General features: G+C 42.0%; 1 protein-coding gene across 1 annotated transcript in view; it reads left to right on the plus strand.

Moving 5' to 3' along the window:
* CFAP47 (cilia and flagella associated protein 47) overlaps positions 1-20,827 on the plus strand; it is a 2,216,809-nt gene that overhangs the window by 499,599 nt on the left and 1,696,383 nt on the right. The window contains exon 33 of the mRNA XM_069204610.1: positions 17,789-17,987. Coding sequence (XP_069060711.1) covers positions 17,789-17,987 — 199 coding nt within the window. The remainder of the gene's footprint in view (positions 1-17,788; positions 17,988-20,827) is intronic.

Here is a 20,827-nt window from a genome sequence, read left to right on the forward strand (position 1 = left end):
CCACACCCTCCATTCCTATCAGGACAGCTGGCAGAGGAGCACATCTACTTTGTAGCAGGACATGAAGGCTGTCTTGGGCAAAGGATATAGAGAGGGTTCCGTCCCCCAAAGTAGGAACTGGATGTCACTCCCACCACTCCTTGTGCCAAAGAAGGCTAGAAGCCTGTGTCCTATTAGATATCTCTGCCCTTTCAACTCCTTTCTGCAGAATGGCAAATTCAAGATGGTTACCCTGGCACAGGTTTGTCTGTCCTGGATCCTAGAAACTGGATGGTAGGATTGGACCTGCATGATGGGTATTTCCATATTCTGCAGGGTGACAGGAGGTATTTCCATATCCTGCAAGCCCACAGGAGTTATCTGCGGTTCACGGTGGGCCTGGAGCATTTTCAATTTGCAGGTCTCCCTCTTTGCCATCTATTACCTCTTGGGGACTTCACTAAAGTGATGATGGTGGTCACACTGCTCCTTTAGAGGTTGGGTGTAGTAGAATTCCTGTACCTTGACCACTGACTGTTGAAGGTGGTCTCATCCCAGGCAGTCATAACCCTTTCCAAAAGACAACAAACCTAATATTTTTGGGATTCACCATCAATGTGCCAAAGTCACACCTGCCTCCTTCAGACACTCCCACTCATCAGAGCCAACCTGGATAATGTGCAGTTTTGTGCCTTCCACCCAGAACGGAGAGTCCATGGCATTTATGCTATTATCACAATGTATCATCCTTTGTCTTGGATTTAGTGAGGATGGCGATGAAGCTAGTGGGATTGTTGACCTCCTGTATCCTGCTAGCCAACCATGCCAAATGGCACCTGCAGACTTTGCAGTGGGAAGGAAACAAACCAGTGGGGCACACCAACAAAACAATATCTATACTTTAGAGATAATATGATATATTGATGAGACAAAATGACGAATCATAATAAATTCAACTAGAATGCTTGTTTGGTCCTCTCTCTTCCTTAAACAAAGTAAACAATCACAAATCTGACCAAAAAATATGAAATACACAAATGAGTATGTACCTTTGATCACTTCTAAGTCCGTTATACTCATATCCCATCTACCCTACTCTATAAAAAGAGGGGGGGGGGGGGGGAATGACAATTCCATTAACCTCCTTTTGCTTGTCAAAAATATTCCTCAAAAATGTGAATGTTATTTATTATAATGCCATTACTGACCTGTTTCAAACCACAGTTGATCACCTATTTTCCTTCTTCGTAATCAATCTAAATACTGGGCATCGCAAGTTTCATCTATTGGTGAATCAACTGAAATACAAATAATTGAAATATCTCTAGTGGCCTCTCTAAAAAAACAAAACACCTCAGTTTCTATCATTACTATGTAACCACCGTCCATCCACCTAGCAAAATTTATATCAGTATCTCCATAGTTTCCAATAATGGAACAGAAACCCTAATGAGGCTCCATTTTTCCATTGCTTACATTAAATACACTTCCCAAATTCGTGCTATTAACTTACCTATCCACCCCTCTTTCTGTTCTTTTGTTTATTCCCAATCCCGTTTGCTAATATATCTCAGCAAAATCGTCGAGGGAATTATGTGCCTCCTGTCAGTCTTCCGACTTTTTGTTTATAAAATCAATGCGAGCCCCTCGCCGGCATTTTAAATGACAATGGTTTAAGCAAGCACAAGGAGTAGCTATGGGCTCACGATTCTCTCCATCATATGCGAATATATATATGGGTTTCTTTGAGGCAATACATGTTTGGAAGAAGGGCCCTTCTGTATTCACTGATAACATTTTCTTCTTGGGAAGGTATATTGATGATGTCTTAATGATCTGGACTGGATCTGAACAACTATTAATGGAATTCTATGAATATATCAACTGCAATATCTTTAATATTCAAATGACGTATGAATTCAGTCAGAACAAAGCTTGCTTTTTGGATCTAGAGATATCCATCACAGATAATAAGATCCATACAAAAGTCTACCGCAAACCAACAGCCTGTAATTCTGTACTACATGCGGAAAGTGCGCACCCCAAAAGTCAAATTTCAGCCATTCCTTTTGGGGAAATGACGTGATTAAAAAGAAATTGTAGTGAACCAAATGTATGTAACATAGAACTAAATAAATTGGAAGACAGGTTTGCACAGAGAGGTTATTCCAAGCATATCATTAAAACATCAAGAAAAAAGATTGATCAAACATGTAGAACTACCCTACTGGGTCAAAATACGAAAATGTGAGACGGCTCGTCATACAGAGCAATAAGTTTCTGTACGGCGTATAGTCAAAATAGTCACAATATATATCGCATTCTATGCAAACATTGGAACGTACTACAGACCGATGAGACACTTGCTGCTCTACTTCCTAAGAAACCAAAAATGATCCACAGAAGAAGTAAAACTTAGAAATGAAGTCTGTAAAAGTTTCCTACCACCTATAATGGAAAGCAAAGCAACATGGCTTCCTAAAAAAATTGCGGGTTTCTATAGGTGTGGGAATTGCAATATGTGCAATATGGCACTGCACAAAACTTCTGAATTCAGTTATAATGGTAGCGACAAATACAAAATATCTACTTTTATTAACTGTAATACGAAATTTGTGGTATATATATTGGAATGTATATGTGGCCAGATATATGTGGGCAGTACAATCAGGCCCTTGAAGGAACGAATTCAAGAACATATCAGAGCCCTAAGAAATCATGACACAGCATCACCATTAGTACGGCATGTTAATGACAAACATCCAGGAACTGAGGTCCCATTAGTAAAATATATGGGTATAAATCACATCCCGATAAACGTTAGGGGTGGCAACAGAACATTGGATTTGCGAAAAAATTAAGCAAAATGGATCATTAAATTGAGAACGATCGAAATGGGCATGAATTTGGATGACGAATTGTAGCATTTCCTCTGAATGTATCTACTTGGTATACTATTGATGAAGAATAACATATATATAATATGAGCAACTTACTCTGGTGACATATACGGCATACCCTAATCCCCCATATATTGGGGGGATCTTTCCTTCTCTTACCCTAATTTTGTATATAGTGGGGGGACCTTTTACTCCTTTACTCTGCATGTGTACTGATGTGACACTTCTGTACATATTTGGGGCATTAATTACGTTGCCATCATGGAACTTGATGGCTGAAAGTTAAGGGAAAATTCATCCCTTTTGTTGGTAAATAGATCTAATTTGTATTATTTTAGAAATTGTGAAGCATATTGCCGACTCATTAACAACGGTGATTTTTGGAGATACATATGATTTGTCCATCCCAATTAGTACGTAATGCTGAAAAGGTTGTACTAATAAAACTATAGATAGATATGACTAGTATATTACATTTAGTACAATCGCGTCACATTTTAAATGAAGGTATAATTCTCTTCTGTAAGATGTCATATCCAATCTAGGAGTAAGACTATTGCAATTGGTGATGAAATCTCTCCTGTCCGTACTTTAATATGGCTCAGTAGAGAGAAAATCGATTAGGTATAAATTTTTCTGCCAGTTTTTTAATGGGTCGTGAATTTGGCTGGTGTACTAGTTGAAAGATACGATGTACTATAATCACCATTTTAAAATGGCCGCCGCATTTGTATGCAATGGACGGAATTTCGTCCTCATTGTTTGCTAGTATCTATGTAACACAAATCATTTCATAATGGCAGTTGTAGTCACAACGGATGGGCGGTAGTTTGTCTTCGCTGCGGCAGGGGATTTGTATTCACTTTAGGGAAAGCGGAAAGACTTATAAGAGGTTGGTAATGTGGCTGGCCTATTAGGTGAAGGACATGATATATTAAAATCGCCACTCCAAAAATGGCCGCCGTATATACACATAACAGACGGCAATCCGTCTTCGCTGTTTGGTAATTTGTTATTGAATTAATAAACCACTTCAAAATGGCCACCATAGTCCTGATGGACAGGCGGAAGTCCGTCTTCGTTGTTCGCTAGCTTGTTTTGAATATGAACGCGGCATTTTAAATGCCGGCGCGGGGCTCGCGTTCAGTCTTAAAAAGCCGGAAGACTGACGGGAGGCACACAATTCCCTCCTTCTTCGCTGTAAATTAGCTCGTCTTGAATAGAAACGCAGCATTTAAAATGCCGGTGAGGGGCTCGCATTGATTTTATTTAAAAAAAGTCGGAAGACTGACAGGAGGCACATAATTCCCTCGACGATTTTGCTGAGATATATTAGCAAACGGGATTGGGAAGAAACAAAAGAACAGAAAGAGGGGTGGATAGGTAAGTTAATAGCACGAATTTGGGAAGTGTATTTAATGTAAGCAATGGAAAAATGGAGCCTCATTAGGGTTTCTGTTCCATTATTGGAAACTATGGAGATACTGATATAAATTTTGCTAGGTGGATGGACGGTGGTTACATAGTAATGATAGAAACTGAGGTGTTTTGTTTTTTTAGAGAGGCCACTAGAGATATTTCAATTATTTGTATTTCAGTTGATTCACCAATAGATGAAACTTGCGATGCCCAGTATTTAGATTGATTACGAAGAAGGAAAATAGGTGATCGACTGTGGTTTGAAAAAGGTCAGTAATGGCATTACAATAAATAACATTCACATTTTTGAGGAATATTTTTGACAAGCAAAAGGAGGTTAATGGAATTGTCATTCCCCCCCCCCTCTTTTTATAGAGTATGGTAGATGGGATATGAGTATAACGGACTTAGAAGTGATCAAAGGTACATACTTATTGGATATTTTCTTCCTCACTATTTTATAAGGAAGTGTTATCTTAGGCATGAAGTGGTCCAATACCAACAAAAGAGAAATTCTAGATATGAAGCGGTCTAATGCCAACAAAAGAGAAATCCTTTCACACTTGGGTTTGCATGTGGCATGTTTAATTATTACTGTGGCCTTAATATACCAATTCTTGGAGACATGGGTAGTATTTTATGCTATACCTTCGGACATTAAATAACACTTTGCCACTAAGGGTACTTGGTGGTGGTTCTCGTCTTTTCCTTTGTAATTTCTTGCTCAGATTTAAATCAAGATTATAAACATGATGTGTATATAACATTTTGGGTATTCAACTGACCAAACAAATCCCTTTTTTGGTTATCTTGGAAAATAATAGAACAAAATGTATATATTTTTTAATTTTTGTGTAAATTTGTATATAGATGTTTGTTGTGATTGATTGTTGTTTGTTGTGATTTTCTCAGCCTTGAAGAAGTCCAGTCAGGACGAAACACGTGTCGGCTGATGGCTATTCATTCTTTTTCTATATGTTTTGTGTATATATGTATATGTTTAGGTATATAAGAAGATATATTCTTGTTGTATTAAAATTTCTATCTGCATGGACATACTTTTTTCTTGGTTAGTTTTGCATTTGTGTATTTCATATTTTTTGGTCAGATTTGTGATTGTTTACTTTGTTTAAGGAAGAGAGAGGACCAAACAAGCATTCTAGTTGAATTTATTATGATTCGTCATTTTGTCTCATCAATATATCATATTATCTCTAAAGTATAGATATTGTTTTTTGGTGTGCCCCACTGGTTTGTTTCCTTATTACTAGAACAGGTTTATTTATAAACCTGGTTTTACACATCAGGGCAACAATGTGTTTCAGTGTATGAGCACCCATAAGTTTCTTCTTACATAATTAGAATGTGCATTGATTTCAATTAATGAGTTGCCATCTGTTTCTGATTAGACTTTGCAGTGGGAACTGAAGTCAAAATGAGCACAGCATCAGGGATACCTATCTGATTCCATCCAGGTTTTGAAAGAAATTTTTAAAATATCTGTACTGGTGGATGCTAAACTGTGATTGGGCCAGTGGCAGACTCCTCTCCATACACCACAAGGGCTGCCGGATGCATCACCACAGGGCTGCTGAGCCATCTGGGAGAGGTGGAGATCAGAAGACTCTGGTTTCTGGCAAAATCCCACCTTCACATTAGATAGCTGAAGTTGCGGTGATTCGCTTGACGTTGAAGGCCTTTGTTCCATCTGCCACTGAGAGTTTAGTACAGGTTCTCATGGACAAGACTACTGCCATGTGCTCTTGCAACAAGCAGGGCAGAGGGAACTCTTGGTTCCTGTGCCATGGCGTTCTGTGCCTGTGGAAGTGGCTGGCTCACTAGGGCATTCTCAGGTGGTGAACCACCGAGCAGAATCTCTAACTGCTAGGGTGGACAACCTGTTACAGACACCTCACAGATCATGAATGGCAGTTACCCTGGTAGATGGCGCAGGGCATTTTCCAACAATGGGTAGAAACCTGGCTTAATATTTTTGCCGCTGCTGAGAATGGGCAATGTCTGTGTTTTGAGTGCTAGAATTCCCACAAAGCGTCTCTGCAATTCTGTATGTCTTCTTTCCTCAATCCCTCTTGCCTCTAGTTCTGAAGAGGATCAAGAGTGACCAGGCCCAAGTCAGTCTATTGTCTCCAGATTGGGCTAAGAAAGTATGGTATCCAGAACTTCTGGGCATTAACATCTGTCCTCTGATCAAGCTGTTGCTTCTGGAGAATCTTCTGTTGCAAAAACAGAGCAGGGTCATGCTGCTGTTTGGGCATCGGTGCAGAGGTTCACAAAGCATTATTGCCTTAATAGGTCTATGAGCTGGGCATTTTGCTCATTCAGTCCTTCAGGACTTTTTATCATCTGAACCATTCCACAGACCTGCCATCAGTTGGGGTACTGCTTTGGTGTCTAGTCACAAAGTGAGGAATTCGCTGTTGGAAGTATCCAACAGATCAATAAGTTACCCTTGGTAATGCTGTTTCTTGAGAATCTGTCTAACTGCACTGCAGTTGAGGGTGTGGACAAAACTTCAAAAGCAAATGACATCAGTGCCCCTCTGTGGCCCTTATATAGCCCAGCTCATACTTTCCAGAGCGGAGCGACATTGGTGCAGAGCTGCACTATTATAATGCCTGGGATAATATTAACAAAGTGTGGAATCTGCAATTGGAGTATCCACTAGAAAGTACATTACTGTAGGTAAGTTACTAGTTCTTCCATGGCATGCATCATCCACAACATTATGACCACCGTGTGCAGAAAATGCTGTGTAGCTTTCCAGCCCTGCACAACCTTGGGTTAAGCTCAAAGACGATATATGAGATGAATTTGCTTGACAACAAATTCATCATGCTTACATTGTGTTAATCAACATTATTTAGCACAGCGACTACGTAATAAAGTGGCAAATGTCCTCCATCATTTGTTTTATGTGCCTATGACTTTTCTTAAAAATGGTCACATCACACATCCACCATAAGAGGACAGTGTCTCTGTTACAGTTGACAATGCCACCTTTAAGAAGTGTGCCCATGATAGATGGTTCCTAGAATTGCTGGGGTTGATTATACTGAGGCATAGAAAGTAGGTTCTGTCTTCCAGCCCTGCACAGCCATGGGTTAAGCTAGAAGACGACATATGAGATGAGTTTGCTTGACAACAAATTCATCATGCTTACCTTATGTTCTTCAACATTATTTAGCACAACAACTACGTAATAAAGTGGCCAATGCCTTCCATCATCTGTTTTACGTGTTATGGCTTTCCTTAAAAATTGTCACATCACACATCCACCATAAGAGAACAGTGTTTGTTACAGTTGACACCACCACCAATAAGAAGTGTGCCCATGATAGATGGTTCCCAGTATTGCTGGGGTTGAGTATACTGAAGTAACGTAAGGAGGTTCTTGCTCTGTGTTGAGAGCACAATGAAAGACAGACAACTCTGGTCCAAGATTTTGCTCAGGATTTGTCAGAAATATTGGTGACCAATCCTGCTTGAGAGTTGCATGTGCAGAGCTAAGTATATTGAAACCTTTTTATTTTTTGGATTGAATAGTGCCATACAAGATCAAAAGTCCTTTAGACCTGTACATGTATAACTGTCACAGAACAGCGATGTATTGTCAGGACTGGAAAATATATATTCCCCTTTGTGATAGCAAAGCTGGGATTTCCTGAAATCTATTTTGAGAGAAAAAGAAAAGCTGTTGCACCTTGGTCTCACACTTTTTTACACCAGTACCAAGGAGAGGTGCTTGTGGAATTTAGAAGTTTCCAAACTTCCTGTGCAATTTCAGCAAGAACCAATCTTTATTTATTGGACATTTTACCCACTCTAATATTGGCTTGAGTAGCACTGTGATAATCTATCTGATAGAGACTTCTAGCCTCAGATTCCCTACCTTTGAATTACCCCAGGTGTCAGACTGGATCTGGAAAGTTTTTTTGTGCGCAGTACCCCTGCATGCCGGTAGGTGGCTTTGATCGGCTCTGTGCGGTGGCGTCTACATCATAAATGACGTCCGTGTCACCTATATAGGCACTACCTTTACACGCTTTCGTCAGTTCTTTTCTCTCCACAACAGTTAACGATGATCCAGAAAAGAGTGCCCATCTTTTTGACAGGACTTTTTCAATGCTTTGTTGACTTCTTTTTTTAGGTTTTTCCTTCTGATGTGTTGAAGATATCTTCGAGGAAGACTGGTTTTAAACCGTGTAGTGCCTGTTACTGTGCCATTTTGTGTATGAACCCACACCTCGTGTGTCTGTGGTGTCTGCAGAGCAACCATGACTCCAAGTCATGCTCAGACGGCTGGGCCACGGCGCCGAAGGCTTTGAGGGAGCAGTCCCTAAAGCTTCTAGTGGCCTGGCAGGCGACTCCGTGTCACACGACTCCTCGGAGGACTCTGACCTGGTTAAGGTCTCAGAACCGCTCCAGGAACCCCAAGTCCTCTTTGTCTCACTCACAATCTTTGGGGCATTAAGGTAAGAGGCACAAGAAGCACAAGTAGTTGAAGTATGCTTTGACTTCCCCTCACCTGTCAGCAAATGCGATGAAGGAACATTGGCGTTCAAGGCACGGCTGTATGGAGCCTCTGCCTTGGTTGACTTTGTGTCTCCTTTTTCAAAAGCCAGACAGACTCCCGCTCAGCTGTGCCTCCGTTTTAACCTGGCCGACCCCTCCAGAGCGCCTTCGCCCCTCTGGGATCTGAGGGGGGGCCCCATCTGGTTCCACACTGGTGGCTTCGGCATCTGCTCGATGGGCCCTCATTGATTCGATCAAGGACCCACACCGGTGCTGGTCGTGCCAATGCAACCTTCCCCAGCTCCAGTCCCAATGCTGATGCTTTCAGCACTTGCAGCGCCAGACCAATTTGGATCCCTGAATCCAACACTGAGCGGGAGAGGTGTTGACTGACGCTGACTATGGTGCCGACAGGACCCGTGTGTCCTAGGTTTGTGTCCAAGCCTTATTTGTGAGGGCTGGGCCGAATGGGAGGGGGTCACTGGAGCCTTCAAAATACGAGTCTGAATGGCAGGACATGGACTGGTGTGAGGAAGTAGATGATGCCAGTGGACTGGACACTTCTCCAGATATCGTCATGCTTTCTCCTTCTATTTTGGCTGTGGAGGAGGGGGCTACATATGCTATAGTGGTGAAGATATAGTGGCTGAAGTCCTGGACCTCGAGTTACCCTTGGTGGCTGTCAAGACTAACATCTTGACCAAAATGCTACAGCCGGGAGCTTCCTCTTCTGAGCACCTTATTACTTTCAATGAAGCATTGACAGATGTCCTACAGGTAACCTGGTCCAAGCCCAGTACAGGGGCTCATGTGAATAGGATGATTGCCCTCTGCCATCTCCTTGCCCCAGGGGGCCCAATTTCCCTCACCCAACACCTACCCAGGAAAGCTTCCACTTCCCATGGCGTGCCCTCTGCTATACCCCCGGAAAGGAAATCCAGGAGGCTGGATAGCTTTGGTACGACAATGTTTTCTTTTAATAAATTTGCATTGTGGTCAATGAACACTGCATGCTGTTTGGGCCGCTGTTCCCACACACTGTGCGATAGAGTTGCTCAAATTCTTTCACAGGACCCAGAGGAGGCCCAGGCCATTCTGTCCCAAACAGTCAAGGACTAGAGAGATGCAGCTAAGTTCACTGTGGTTTAGACACGACCGACTCGCTAGGCAGAGCGGTTTCCATAAAATTGGCCCACAGATGCCACATCTGGCTGAGAACATCTGGCTTTTCAGGGATGCCGAGGCTTCCCTCATGAAACATGCCCTTTGATGGCAACCATCTATTCGGAGACAAGGCAGACGCTGCGCTGGAGCTCTTTAAGGACCCGCGGGCTAAGACTTTGGGCATCTGAGCTGCCCCACGTCAATCCCAGTCTACCCTTCACTCCTTTTGTGACTATGCAAGGGTTGATCAACCACACCAGCCCTATCCCAATCACCAACATGTGCACATTTCCCAGCCTGTGAGTGGGTAAAGGCGCAGTTCTTACCAACCCCATGGTAAGCTGCAGCCTCTAAGTCCTCCTAATCTCACACTTCAAGGTCATGGGCATCCAGTTGGTGGCAGAATCTGCTATCATCTCCACCACTGGCAGTCAATAACATTGGACAAGTGGGTCTTACAGATCATTCAGAGGGGCTACTCCCTCCCGTTTGAATCTACACCTCCCTCCATACTTCCATCTTAGAACTGACTGACGAATGATCATCTGTTCTTGCTCGCAGGGAAGTCAAGGCTCTCTTGGCCAAAGGAGCCATAGAGAGGGTTCTAGGGCCAGAAGTAGGTTGTAGTTGCTACTTCCACTACTTTCTGGTCCCCAAAAGGTATAATGGTCTTCGCCCTATCCTAGATCTTGGATACCTCAACTTCTTCCTCAGAAAAGAGGAATTCAAGATACATTGACTCAGGTCTTGTCTGTCCTAGATCCCAAAGACTTGATGGTAGAGTTGGACTTGCAAGAGACCGATTTTCACATTCCTGTTGTGCCTCCCCACAGACATTACTTACGCTTCACGGTAGGCCACGAGCACTTTGTTTACTGTGCTCCCCTTCGGCCATAACAGTGCTCCACCGGTGTTCACCAAAGTGATGGCAGTAGTTGCAGCTCGTCTGTGCAGATCAGGGGTGTCAGTCTTCCCCCTATCTCGGCAACTGGATTTTGATGGCGGGCTCACCCCAGGTTGTCATCTCCCATCTCCAGACTACGGCGGACCTCCTGCATTCGCTGGTGCTCACTACAAATGTGCCGAAGTCACACCTGACTCCCAGTCAGATGCTACCTTTCATTGGAACTGTTCTGGACACAGTGAAGTTTCGGGCGTATGTTCCCAGGCAGTGATTCCGGGATACTAAGGCTATGATTCAGATGTTTCAGCCTCTATCCTGAGTTTTGGTCAGACTGACTCTGGGGCTGCTGGTCCTCATGACCTCCTGCAACCTGAAAGTGACACATACCAGATGGCATATGTGGACTCTGCAGTGAGATCTGCAGTTCTAGTGGGTGCAGCATCAGGGGAATCTCTCCGACATGGTCCAGATCTTGGAGGGAACTGCACAGGACCTGTGGTTGTGGCTAATGAGCTGCAGCTGGGTGGGAGGCCGACCCCTCTTCCTTCCCCAATCAGATCTCACAGTTGTGATAGATGCGTCACTCCTCGGATGGGGTGACCACCTAGGAGAGGTGGAGATCAGAGGTCTCTGGTCTCTTGCAGAATCAGGACTCCACATAAGCATGCTGGAGCTCTGTGCGATCCGACTAGCATTGAAAACCTTTCTACCCTCCATCAAGGGAAAGCTAGTGCAATTGTTCATGGACAACACCACCGCCATGTGGTACTGCAGCAAACAGAGCGGGTGGAGTTGTGGACCCTCTCTCAAGAGGCTCTGCATATCTGGACATGGCTGGAATGGCAGGGCATATTCGTGGTGGTTTAACATCTGGCAGGTTCACTGAATGTCAGAACGGACAAACTCAGTTGTGGATGCCAAGCGGATCACGAGTAGTGTCTCCACCCAGAGGTGGCGCAATATCGTGTTCAGCAGTACAGGGAGCCTTGGCTATATCTGTTCAGCTCTAACGAGAATTCAAAATGTCAGCAGTTTTGTGCACTTGAGTTTCCAAGGCAGCTCTCACACATATGCTTTTCATCTTTAGTGGAGCTCAGGCCTCCTGTACACCTTTCTATCCATGCCACTCCTGTCCAGATTTCTCAAGAAGAATGGGAACAACTAGGCCCAAGTCATATTTGTGGCCTCGGACTGGGCTCGGAGAGTCTTATAGCCTATGATTGTGAACATGAGCATCGGTTCTCCGATCAGACTGCCTCTTCGCGAGGATCTTCTATTGCAGCAACAGGGGAGGGTTCTCCACCCGAAACCTGTCAACTCTCTACCTTCTTGCGTGGAGATTGAGCAGTGACTGACGACAGCTTTCAACCTGCCTCCCGAAGTCTGAAATGTTTTTCTCGCAGTCCGGTGTCCATCCATCAAGATCATATATGCCTGCTTGCGGAAGAAAATGGTATTATGTTGTACAGAAAAGTCTACTGATCCTCTTTCTGTTTCTCTCTGCTGTCCTTCTTTTTATTCTTGCCCAGCAGGGCTCTGCTTAGGATGCTTCGAAGGGTTATCTTTCTGCTCTATCTGCCTTCTTGTAGCTGTCTTACCAATAATCTTTATTTAAATCCCCCATTGTAAATAGATTTCTGAAGGGTCTTGTACACGTTTCTCCTCCTTTTATTATGCCTCAGTAGTACCTTAATTTGGGTCTCAGTGGGACCTTAATCTGGTCCTAATTTTCTTGATGTGTGCTCCTCTTGAACCTCTTAATAACTTTCCCCTCTAGCTGCTCACAATCAAAACAACATTTCTTGTGGCAATTACATCTGCCCAGAGGGTGAGCGAGCTGAAGGCTTTGTCATCCAAGCCTCCTTACTTGTCCATTTTTCCTGACAAAGGGGTGCTTTGCACTAGAGCCTCATCCCTCCCGAAAGTGGTAACACCATTTCATCTGGGCCAATCTGTCACCTTGCCCACCTTTTAAGCTCCTCCACATCCCTCTAAAGAAGAGGAGTGACACCACTGTCTGGACCCGAAAAGAGCACTGTTGTTCTACCTTGATGGCACAAAAGAGTTCCAGGTGGATGACCAACTTTTCGTTGGCTATATTGGTGTGAAGTAAGGTTGGGCGTTGCAGGAATGGACCATCTCCTGATGGGTCGTTCTCTGCATGAAAATCTGTTTCACATGGCCATGAAGCAACCTGCTGAGTGCTTACAGGCTCATTCCACCAGACCCAAAGCTGCAACCATTGTGGTGGCATGTGGAGTCCCAGTCCTGAACATCTGCAAGGCAGCAAAGTAGGCTTCCTTGCACACGTTTACTATACATCACAGCCTGGACAGTAAGGTACGTAGTGATGGGCAGTCCTGCCCTTAGGTCCTGCAGGACTAACTATTTTAAATTTGTCACTGTCCCAGCACTGGGGACAGTATTGCTTGGTTATCTATTCAAAAGTACGAAATCTGCAGCTAGAAGTCTCTATGAGATGAACAAATTACTTATCTTTGATAATCCCTATCTGGTAGAGACAATATCTAGCCGCAGATTCCTTACCAACCCACCCATCCTCCCCACCGTGTAGGCAGATTACTAGAGTTAGGGATTAAACCTTTCAGGGCCCTAATTTGGGCACACACCCGGGTGTGTGCACTTCATGGCTCTGCGCTCCTGGCATGGAAAGTTGTGAAAAGTAACTGTCAGCGCGCTAAGGTGGCAACTATATAGGTGACGTGGACATCACTTCCAGCACGGACGATGACGCTGAAGCCATGTGGAGCTGATCTGGACCACCTTCTGATGTGCAGGGGTGCTGCTCATGAAAAATCTTCTGGATCCAATCTGACGCCAAGGGAAATTCAACAGTAAGGAATCTGCGGCTAGATATTGTCTCTACCAGATAAGGCATTACTGAAGGTAAGTAACTTGTTCATTTCTGTTTCCTGTAAGATTAAACCTATAATGTATGACCTACAAAGCACTTGCCACTGCTGGGGGTTTATGAAGTATCTCTTAATGACATCTTCAACATTTGTAATAGTCTTTGAAATACCTGGTGCTGTTGTATTTGATGGTTGGCCGAGTTTGGTGCCCCCTCACAGTAGTAAAGGTTTTAAACAGATCTGCCTTTTTGATCTCTTCATCAGTGCCTTGCGCATACTTTTCTATGTCCTTAGGAAGTTAATTGGGGAGTTGTCTAGAAGCAAGGAATAGTTAATTTTGTGACAGGATATCTCCTTGGAATTCTCAGAATTGGTTTGATGCTCAATTGGGCCCACCCCTCGATAACCTCAATTCTGATAGCTGTAATAGCACAGAGGTTTGAAGGGATCAAGTGAGGGAAGGTAAGGAAAGGAACAGCAGGGAAGGAGACCTGGAAGGGAAAACACACACCATAAGATTCCCAGTGCCACCAGAAATATCTATCCTCATATAAATTCTCACTCAGTGAATAATCTTTTTACCTGTAAAGCCAAGAAAACACTGACTTTTGGACCCTGTGAAGTTGTTAAGTATCAATCACTTCTGGTTTGTACTGCTCCATAAAACGTTAGGCTGTGATACTAAAATTGAAGGACAGTGTTACAACACATCCTTACTTATGCTCCACTATTTCATGCTGTGTAAGTGTTCTTGCAACAGCACAAGGGGAGTGCCATACTTCACAGGGGGAGAATCAACCTTTATGGACCTCCATGCACCCCTGTTAACTGATGAGACAAGAACACTTGTGATTTACAGTTTCTAGGATTAATGGCTATTCCATACATAGAATTGTATATTGGGTATTCTTTCACTTTCTTCCCCCAGCTCAGTGTTTCCAAATTAACCAGTCTGAATATCATTATCGTTTTGTACAAAAGAAGTGTAGACATTAGAAAGATATGTCAGCAAGACTTTGAGTAAAACCAACACCCTGTATTTTTCACAGCCCTTACTAGACTGTCTTGACAGGAGCCCCCCTTAAATGCAGCAAGCTCTCTGCTGGAATATCCCAAGGTGATTGGCCACTCAATCAGCAAGGCATAAAGAAAGCTGTGATCCCAGACCAGGGCTAATCAGTCCACCAAAGGCAAAGTAAAGGCAGTTACACTAGTCCAAACACCGAGCGTCCCCGACTGAAGGAGAATGGTGCAAGTACACCTTTACCACAACGGTACCCATTCGCCAACTGTTCTCTCCTCCCAGCTCTATATGCGTATCTATACGCGTATCTGAATATTCTGCTCCGTGATGGGGCGGAATCATCTTTTAAGCAGTTTCAGGTCATGGCTTCATCACCACAACGCTAGTAAGATGAGTTTCGCTAACTTCCTTCCACCTTATAGCAGTGTCAGTTTCATCAAACAGCTAGAGATCGAGAAAGAGAGAGGTACTGATTCCTTCCCTTAAGTTTTGCATGTGATCCTCTAATGGATTGCACTGCCATATTGTTGAAGGCGTTCAGGGCTCTGTCCTCAGACCCTGGTGTAACATTTTGTTAGTTCAGTGTTTTGAGAATTTGTCAGTTAAATTACTGCAATCCAGATTCATGCCTGCTCAAGATTTGTGAGCATAATGTGGGGTTATCTATTCAATGCAGTACATGCGAGGTGCCTTTCATTTTTAGAACCGACTTTATCGTCCAAAGTCCAAGTTAGTCTATGTACTGTTGTAATGTTGAACTTGAGATAAATATCTACTCAATTGTAGATTATCTTCAATTTCAGATTTCATTTTTTCTAGTATCTTAACCGAAAATGTTTACAAAGTGGTGTATTTGACTCACAAATATATCTATGGTCATTGAGCTTGATGTTCACCGTTTAAGCAATTGTTTTATCAGATGCCCAATTTTGTCACTTGGAATCTGTGTGGACTAGTAGTCCCTCATTTGGCTGACACCAAAGCTATTTGCATACCTGGTGAGGTGCCGTTATCTTTCAAATTACATCAATGATTATAGTTGAATTCACATTAATAAAGTGAGACTGAGTATTAGTCTAGGGCGACTAGAAACGATAAAGAAGGAACAAGAATGGTGCCATATTTATAAGGTTATTCTAACCAAAAAGAGAGATGAGTGCACAGTAGTTATCTAAAGAAGTTGTTTGAAATTAATTAGACCAATGCAATTTGACTTTGAAATAAGTTTAACCCAATGATAGTCTGCCTACTGTTTTAGATAATAAAACTGAAAGATGAGAAGATGGACCAATGTAATTTGAGTTTAAATTATTGTTTACATTATGATTTACATTTCTGTCAAGTGGTTGATGAGGTGAAGGAAGTATCTTTGCGTTCTCAGTGCCATCAGTTGAATAACTTGAAAACACAAAATCCCGAGGGCAGCTCTTAACTGTAGAAAATGATGTAACAGTCACAGCTTAGATGCTACAGCTAGAGGCTCAACAGTTAGTGCAAATGTTAACTCAGTGGTGGAGCTCCCTAGGCCATGTCCCCTACTTGACATTAAGTGTCAAGAAAAGGTCTGATTGATGCATATCTATGTAGATAGTTTCAAGTGAAGTGAAGAGAAGAGATTTGATGCCATCATTGAAGCAACTGGGAAAACTTAATGTATACAATACTACCAAACGAAAACCACAAGTAACTCTCACACAGACTTTCTTTGCATTGCCATATACAGTCATGACAGAGCAATTCTGAGCAACATTGCAGGCTAATTTATTGTGTTCTGTGTTTTTTTCGCTCTGCAGTGAAAATTATAGCAGTGCAAAGTAGGGTGAATCAGTCACCTCTCTTTCTGCCCTGCATAGCCCTCATTAACCTAAATAGTGGAAGAGGAGTATTTTCTTTAACGTTTCTCCCAGCAACATATGGGGGGGTTGGAGGAAAGCATTTAATCCTCTGCTCAACACAAACTAAACCGTAAAAGTGAGAAAAGAAAGAATCCATCTGCACATACGTCTTCCCTGCCTATTAGCTGTACCGTAAGTCTTTGCACTAGGTCCCTCCCTCTCTGCCATGATTAGAATGGCCATTACCATTCAGTGTCCTACTGTACTCGTGTAAGGAGTTGAAACATTAGACCCCTGGTACCATGTTCTATCTCAATGGCTTCAAAAAGAAGCGCAAAAGTCCTCCTTTGGCTCCTTTTTAGATTTCCCAATTCCTTCTTCATTATGATCCTGGCACTCGCTTTTTTTCTTGAAGAAAAACTTTGCGATTTATACTTTCTGCAGTTCATTTTTTTTTTTAAGCAAGGGCTGTTACGGCACTAGAAGGGTTGTATATTTTCCAGTATCAATATACATATATTGAATGTTTTTGTATGTACACAACTAGAACAAACCTAATGCCCTTCTTTAAATCTTCTATGAGAGAAAATAAGGCTTATTGTGTAGATTCGCAACATAGGAAGGCAAGTCAGTCTATCATAATAATTAATAACATAGCCAGCAGATGGCTCTCCACATTTCGTTTTTTCTGTTTTAAGGAAATGTAATTAATCCAAAGCCACTATGTGTAGACCTATAACTAATTGCAAGCAACTGAAGTATGTTTCAAGACAGGAAAAGGGTACATATCTAACTTGAGGTAATTCATTATCTGATTTTGAACACATAGATTGGTTTGAAGTATTCATTTATGACTCCTTTGCTGGAACATTTCTTTTACGTTATATTTATTCCACATAACAAAATGTTTACATATTTCATTCTAAATGTAATACTTATCGCCAGGAAGTTCAAACGTTACATATGCATGTCACCATCTGAGTCATACGATGTAGATTACTGTATTTCAGTATATAAATTAAAAAATTGTTAGACTTTTTAATATCTTTTTAAGTCTACAAATGATGTACTCAGTTTAAAAAACAAATCATGTGTGTTGTTTGTTCTTGGAAAATTGTTTGTAAATCACTTAAATGGGTACCTTGTTCTATTTTTAGGTATTGGTCCTTTCCCGTATTTCAGCTGTAGAGATCAACAGTGATCAAAGCAGTACAGGTGTCTGGAAAGGCATGCCAAGAATCAGTCCTGAACCATTATCCAGCAACATATATTCGCCTGAAGAAAGAGCCCTCCTCACATGGCTGAATGTACATTATGAGAAGATGAGAAACGATATGTGGAAAGACAGCCAGAGAGGTAAAGTGACATTGTGGTTTTCTGCATTAATCTTTTTGTCTGTGTGTGAAACTGTCAGTGTTTGGATTTGTCAAATACTTTTTTTGATAGGGTGACTGTAGGTGTGTATTCTAACCGCCAACATGGCTGTGTATTTTTGGTCACCTGCCTATTCATACCTTGTTTTTGCATCACACGCTGAACATCCTATTGACAATCTTGTGTATCGGATCAACAAAATCCTAATTTAACGATTTTGTTGCCAAAATGGACAACAGCAAAAATTAATTGTAACATACTAGAAAGATGGTGGCTTTCAAGAAGGGGTGCACATAACATGGATGAGATGTTATTGTATAATCCATGGTGATCCATGATTTTTACATGGATGATTAGGTATTGGTCCTGCACATTTGACAGGGTTTTGTGTCCTCCGAACACTTCAGAACTTTAATTGCAGTGCTATTGAAAAACAAAATGTATTGAAAAGTTAATAGAATTGTTGACCTTGATACAACGGTGTGCTATACTTTAAATGTTAAATAGGACATGAGTCAGTCAGCGTTTTGTTGATGCTGCAGAAATAGAGTAATGGGCCTGATGTACGACCATTAAAGATTGTGACTCGCAATTTGCATGTACAAGAGTGACTGAGACACTATTAGCGATTCCCAAATAGGTCACTAAGGACCTTCCTCGTTAATATTCATGAGACAAGTCGCACTTTACGACCCATTTGGGAATGGTCGCACTCACAGGAATGGTAGCCTGCTGGTGTCCGCAGACCACCAGGTCTGTGACTTTTTTTTTTTCAATAAAGCAGTTTTTTTAAGTGCATCCCATTTTCCTCAGAGGAAAATGGGATGCATTTCAAAACTAAAAATGAAAAGTTTTATTTTCATTTTTTCAGAGTAGGCAGTGGTCCGTGGGACCATTGCCTGCTCTGAGAAAACATTTTCGCTACCATTCACAAAGGAGGAAGGGTCCCACGGGGACCCCTCCCTGTTTGCGAATGGGTTAACACCAATTTGAAATGTATGTTAACAACAATTGTTTTGCAACTGCATTCATTCTCACAGAGCAATCATACATGGGCTTGCGAAACACAATTAGGAAGGGATGCGTTTGCAGCTCCCCTTAGTAATTGCGAGTCGCAATCCCTATTTTGCGAGGCGGTTACAAGATACTGACTTACAAAATAGGGACAGTACATTGTACAAGGCTATTTTGCAGTTGCAAAAGGCGAAGTTTGCCTTTTGCAACCACAAAATTGCTTTGTACATCGGGCCCAAGGTGTGAGAGAATTCATCTTTGAGAACTTGAATATTACCTAAAAGATCAAGATAGTATTTGCAAAAAACGAATCTAAATATTTTTTTTAACTCTACCAAGAGTACAAAATAAAAAACTAAAATACTGAAAAATGATTTTTGTAGGATAAATTGGGAACCACTTCTCGAAGGAGTTCATGTTTTGCCTTTATTTTCCATAAAAGTATGATGTGGGTTGTGGCACAAAGTATGCAAATGTTGGAAACTGACCGTCATTTGCAGCAGTTTTTGGCAGTAAATTGTGGGTATATATATTATAAGGCCAGGTAGTAAAGATCAAGAGTACTTACTCTACTACTGAGTTTGATCCATAACCTTGCAGATCAGGAGACCTCAAAATGAAGGTACACCCTCTGTATTGTGGGTGTTGAGGAGACCTATGTCATTATTACCAAAGGTTTGTATAAAACAGTGATATGATAATCAGGACATAGAGGCCCTGTGTGAAGAACTAATTGTTGTTTTTGATAGTAAGGCTTGAAACGTCTGAGACTTTTGCTTTTGTGATTAGAAAGAAGCACATCATTCGTAACAGCATTGAGGCTCATATTTGTAGAACAGCAATACAAAGATTTACCTGAGATTCGTTGTATGGCACATGGAGAAGATGTACTGCTGGAGTACGAGATCATCCACACATCCCTTCCTTTCAGCTTAATTTTCATGTTGGATACTTTCATCTTTTAGTGGCAACTGAAGCGTGAATGCTTCAGCCTCAGTCAGCTACAAGGCTATCTTCTTATGCTAAAGTTGACTTTGGCAGAAAATCAGCATGTTAGACATTACTATAAATCAGGTTGTTGGCGTTACATGTATGGCGTTCCAGTGATCTCCCCACAGGTATATTGTGCTTCACACGATATCCTTGTTGCATTTTAGCAAATAAGAGGGTTTACCTTGATAAGTTCCTACTGTGTTTGAGAAGGTGTCTTGCTGTGACAGGTTTCAGAGCAATAGGAGCTAAGAAGCAGGGTTGTGGGTACAGCCTTTATATTTATGGTGTTGTGCTATGGATGTCAATAAAAGAAAGAAAGAAAGAATGCTGCTAGTGAATGGAAATAGAAATATCTATTGGAAGGCTACAATCTGTTAAGATTAGAAGTTGGAGGAGGGCAATTATTATCGAAAATTAGAGAATGGCAGCTGCCAAAGCAACTATGTGTTGAGGCCAAAATGTTTATTATTCTAAGACCATATACATATTTATGACAAGGAAGTCCCCTCAACAGTCATACAAAAATGAGCGCTGCTAAGCAAAGGTGAGGCAACAATGAATAGTAATTTACAAACAGACTTTCAATTGGAATCAGACGTTTTCAGAGGAAAACAAAGGGAGTCACAGGCCGGAGACTGAGATCATGTGAAAGGAAAGTGACAATATTCCGTTTATAGCAGGATGTAAAATGACTAGGCTGAGCAAGCTAATCATCACTCTATCATCTTACGACCAAGATGTGAAAGAGAGGCTGTAAACCTCCTAGAAGGGACATCATTTAGGCATAGTTATTATGAGCAAGACAACACAGCTGC

Source organism: Pleurodeles waltl, chromosome 8, assembly GCF_031143425.1.
Source record: "Pleurodeles waltl isolate 20211129_DDA chromosome 8, aPleWal1.hap1.20221129, whole genome shotgun sequence".
NCBI lineage: Eukaryota > Metazoa > Chordata > Amphibia > Caudata > Salamandridae > Pleurodeles > Pleurodeles waltl.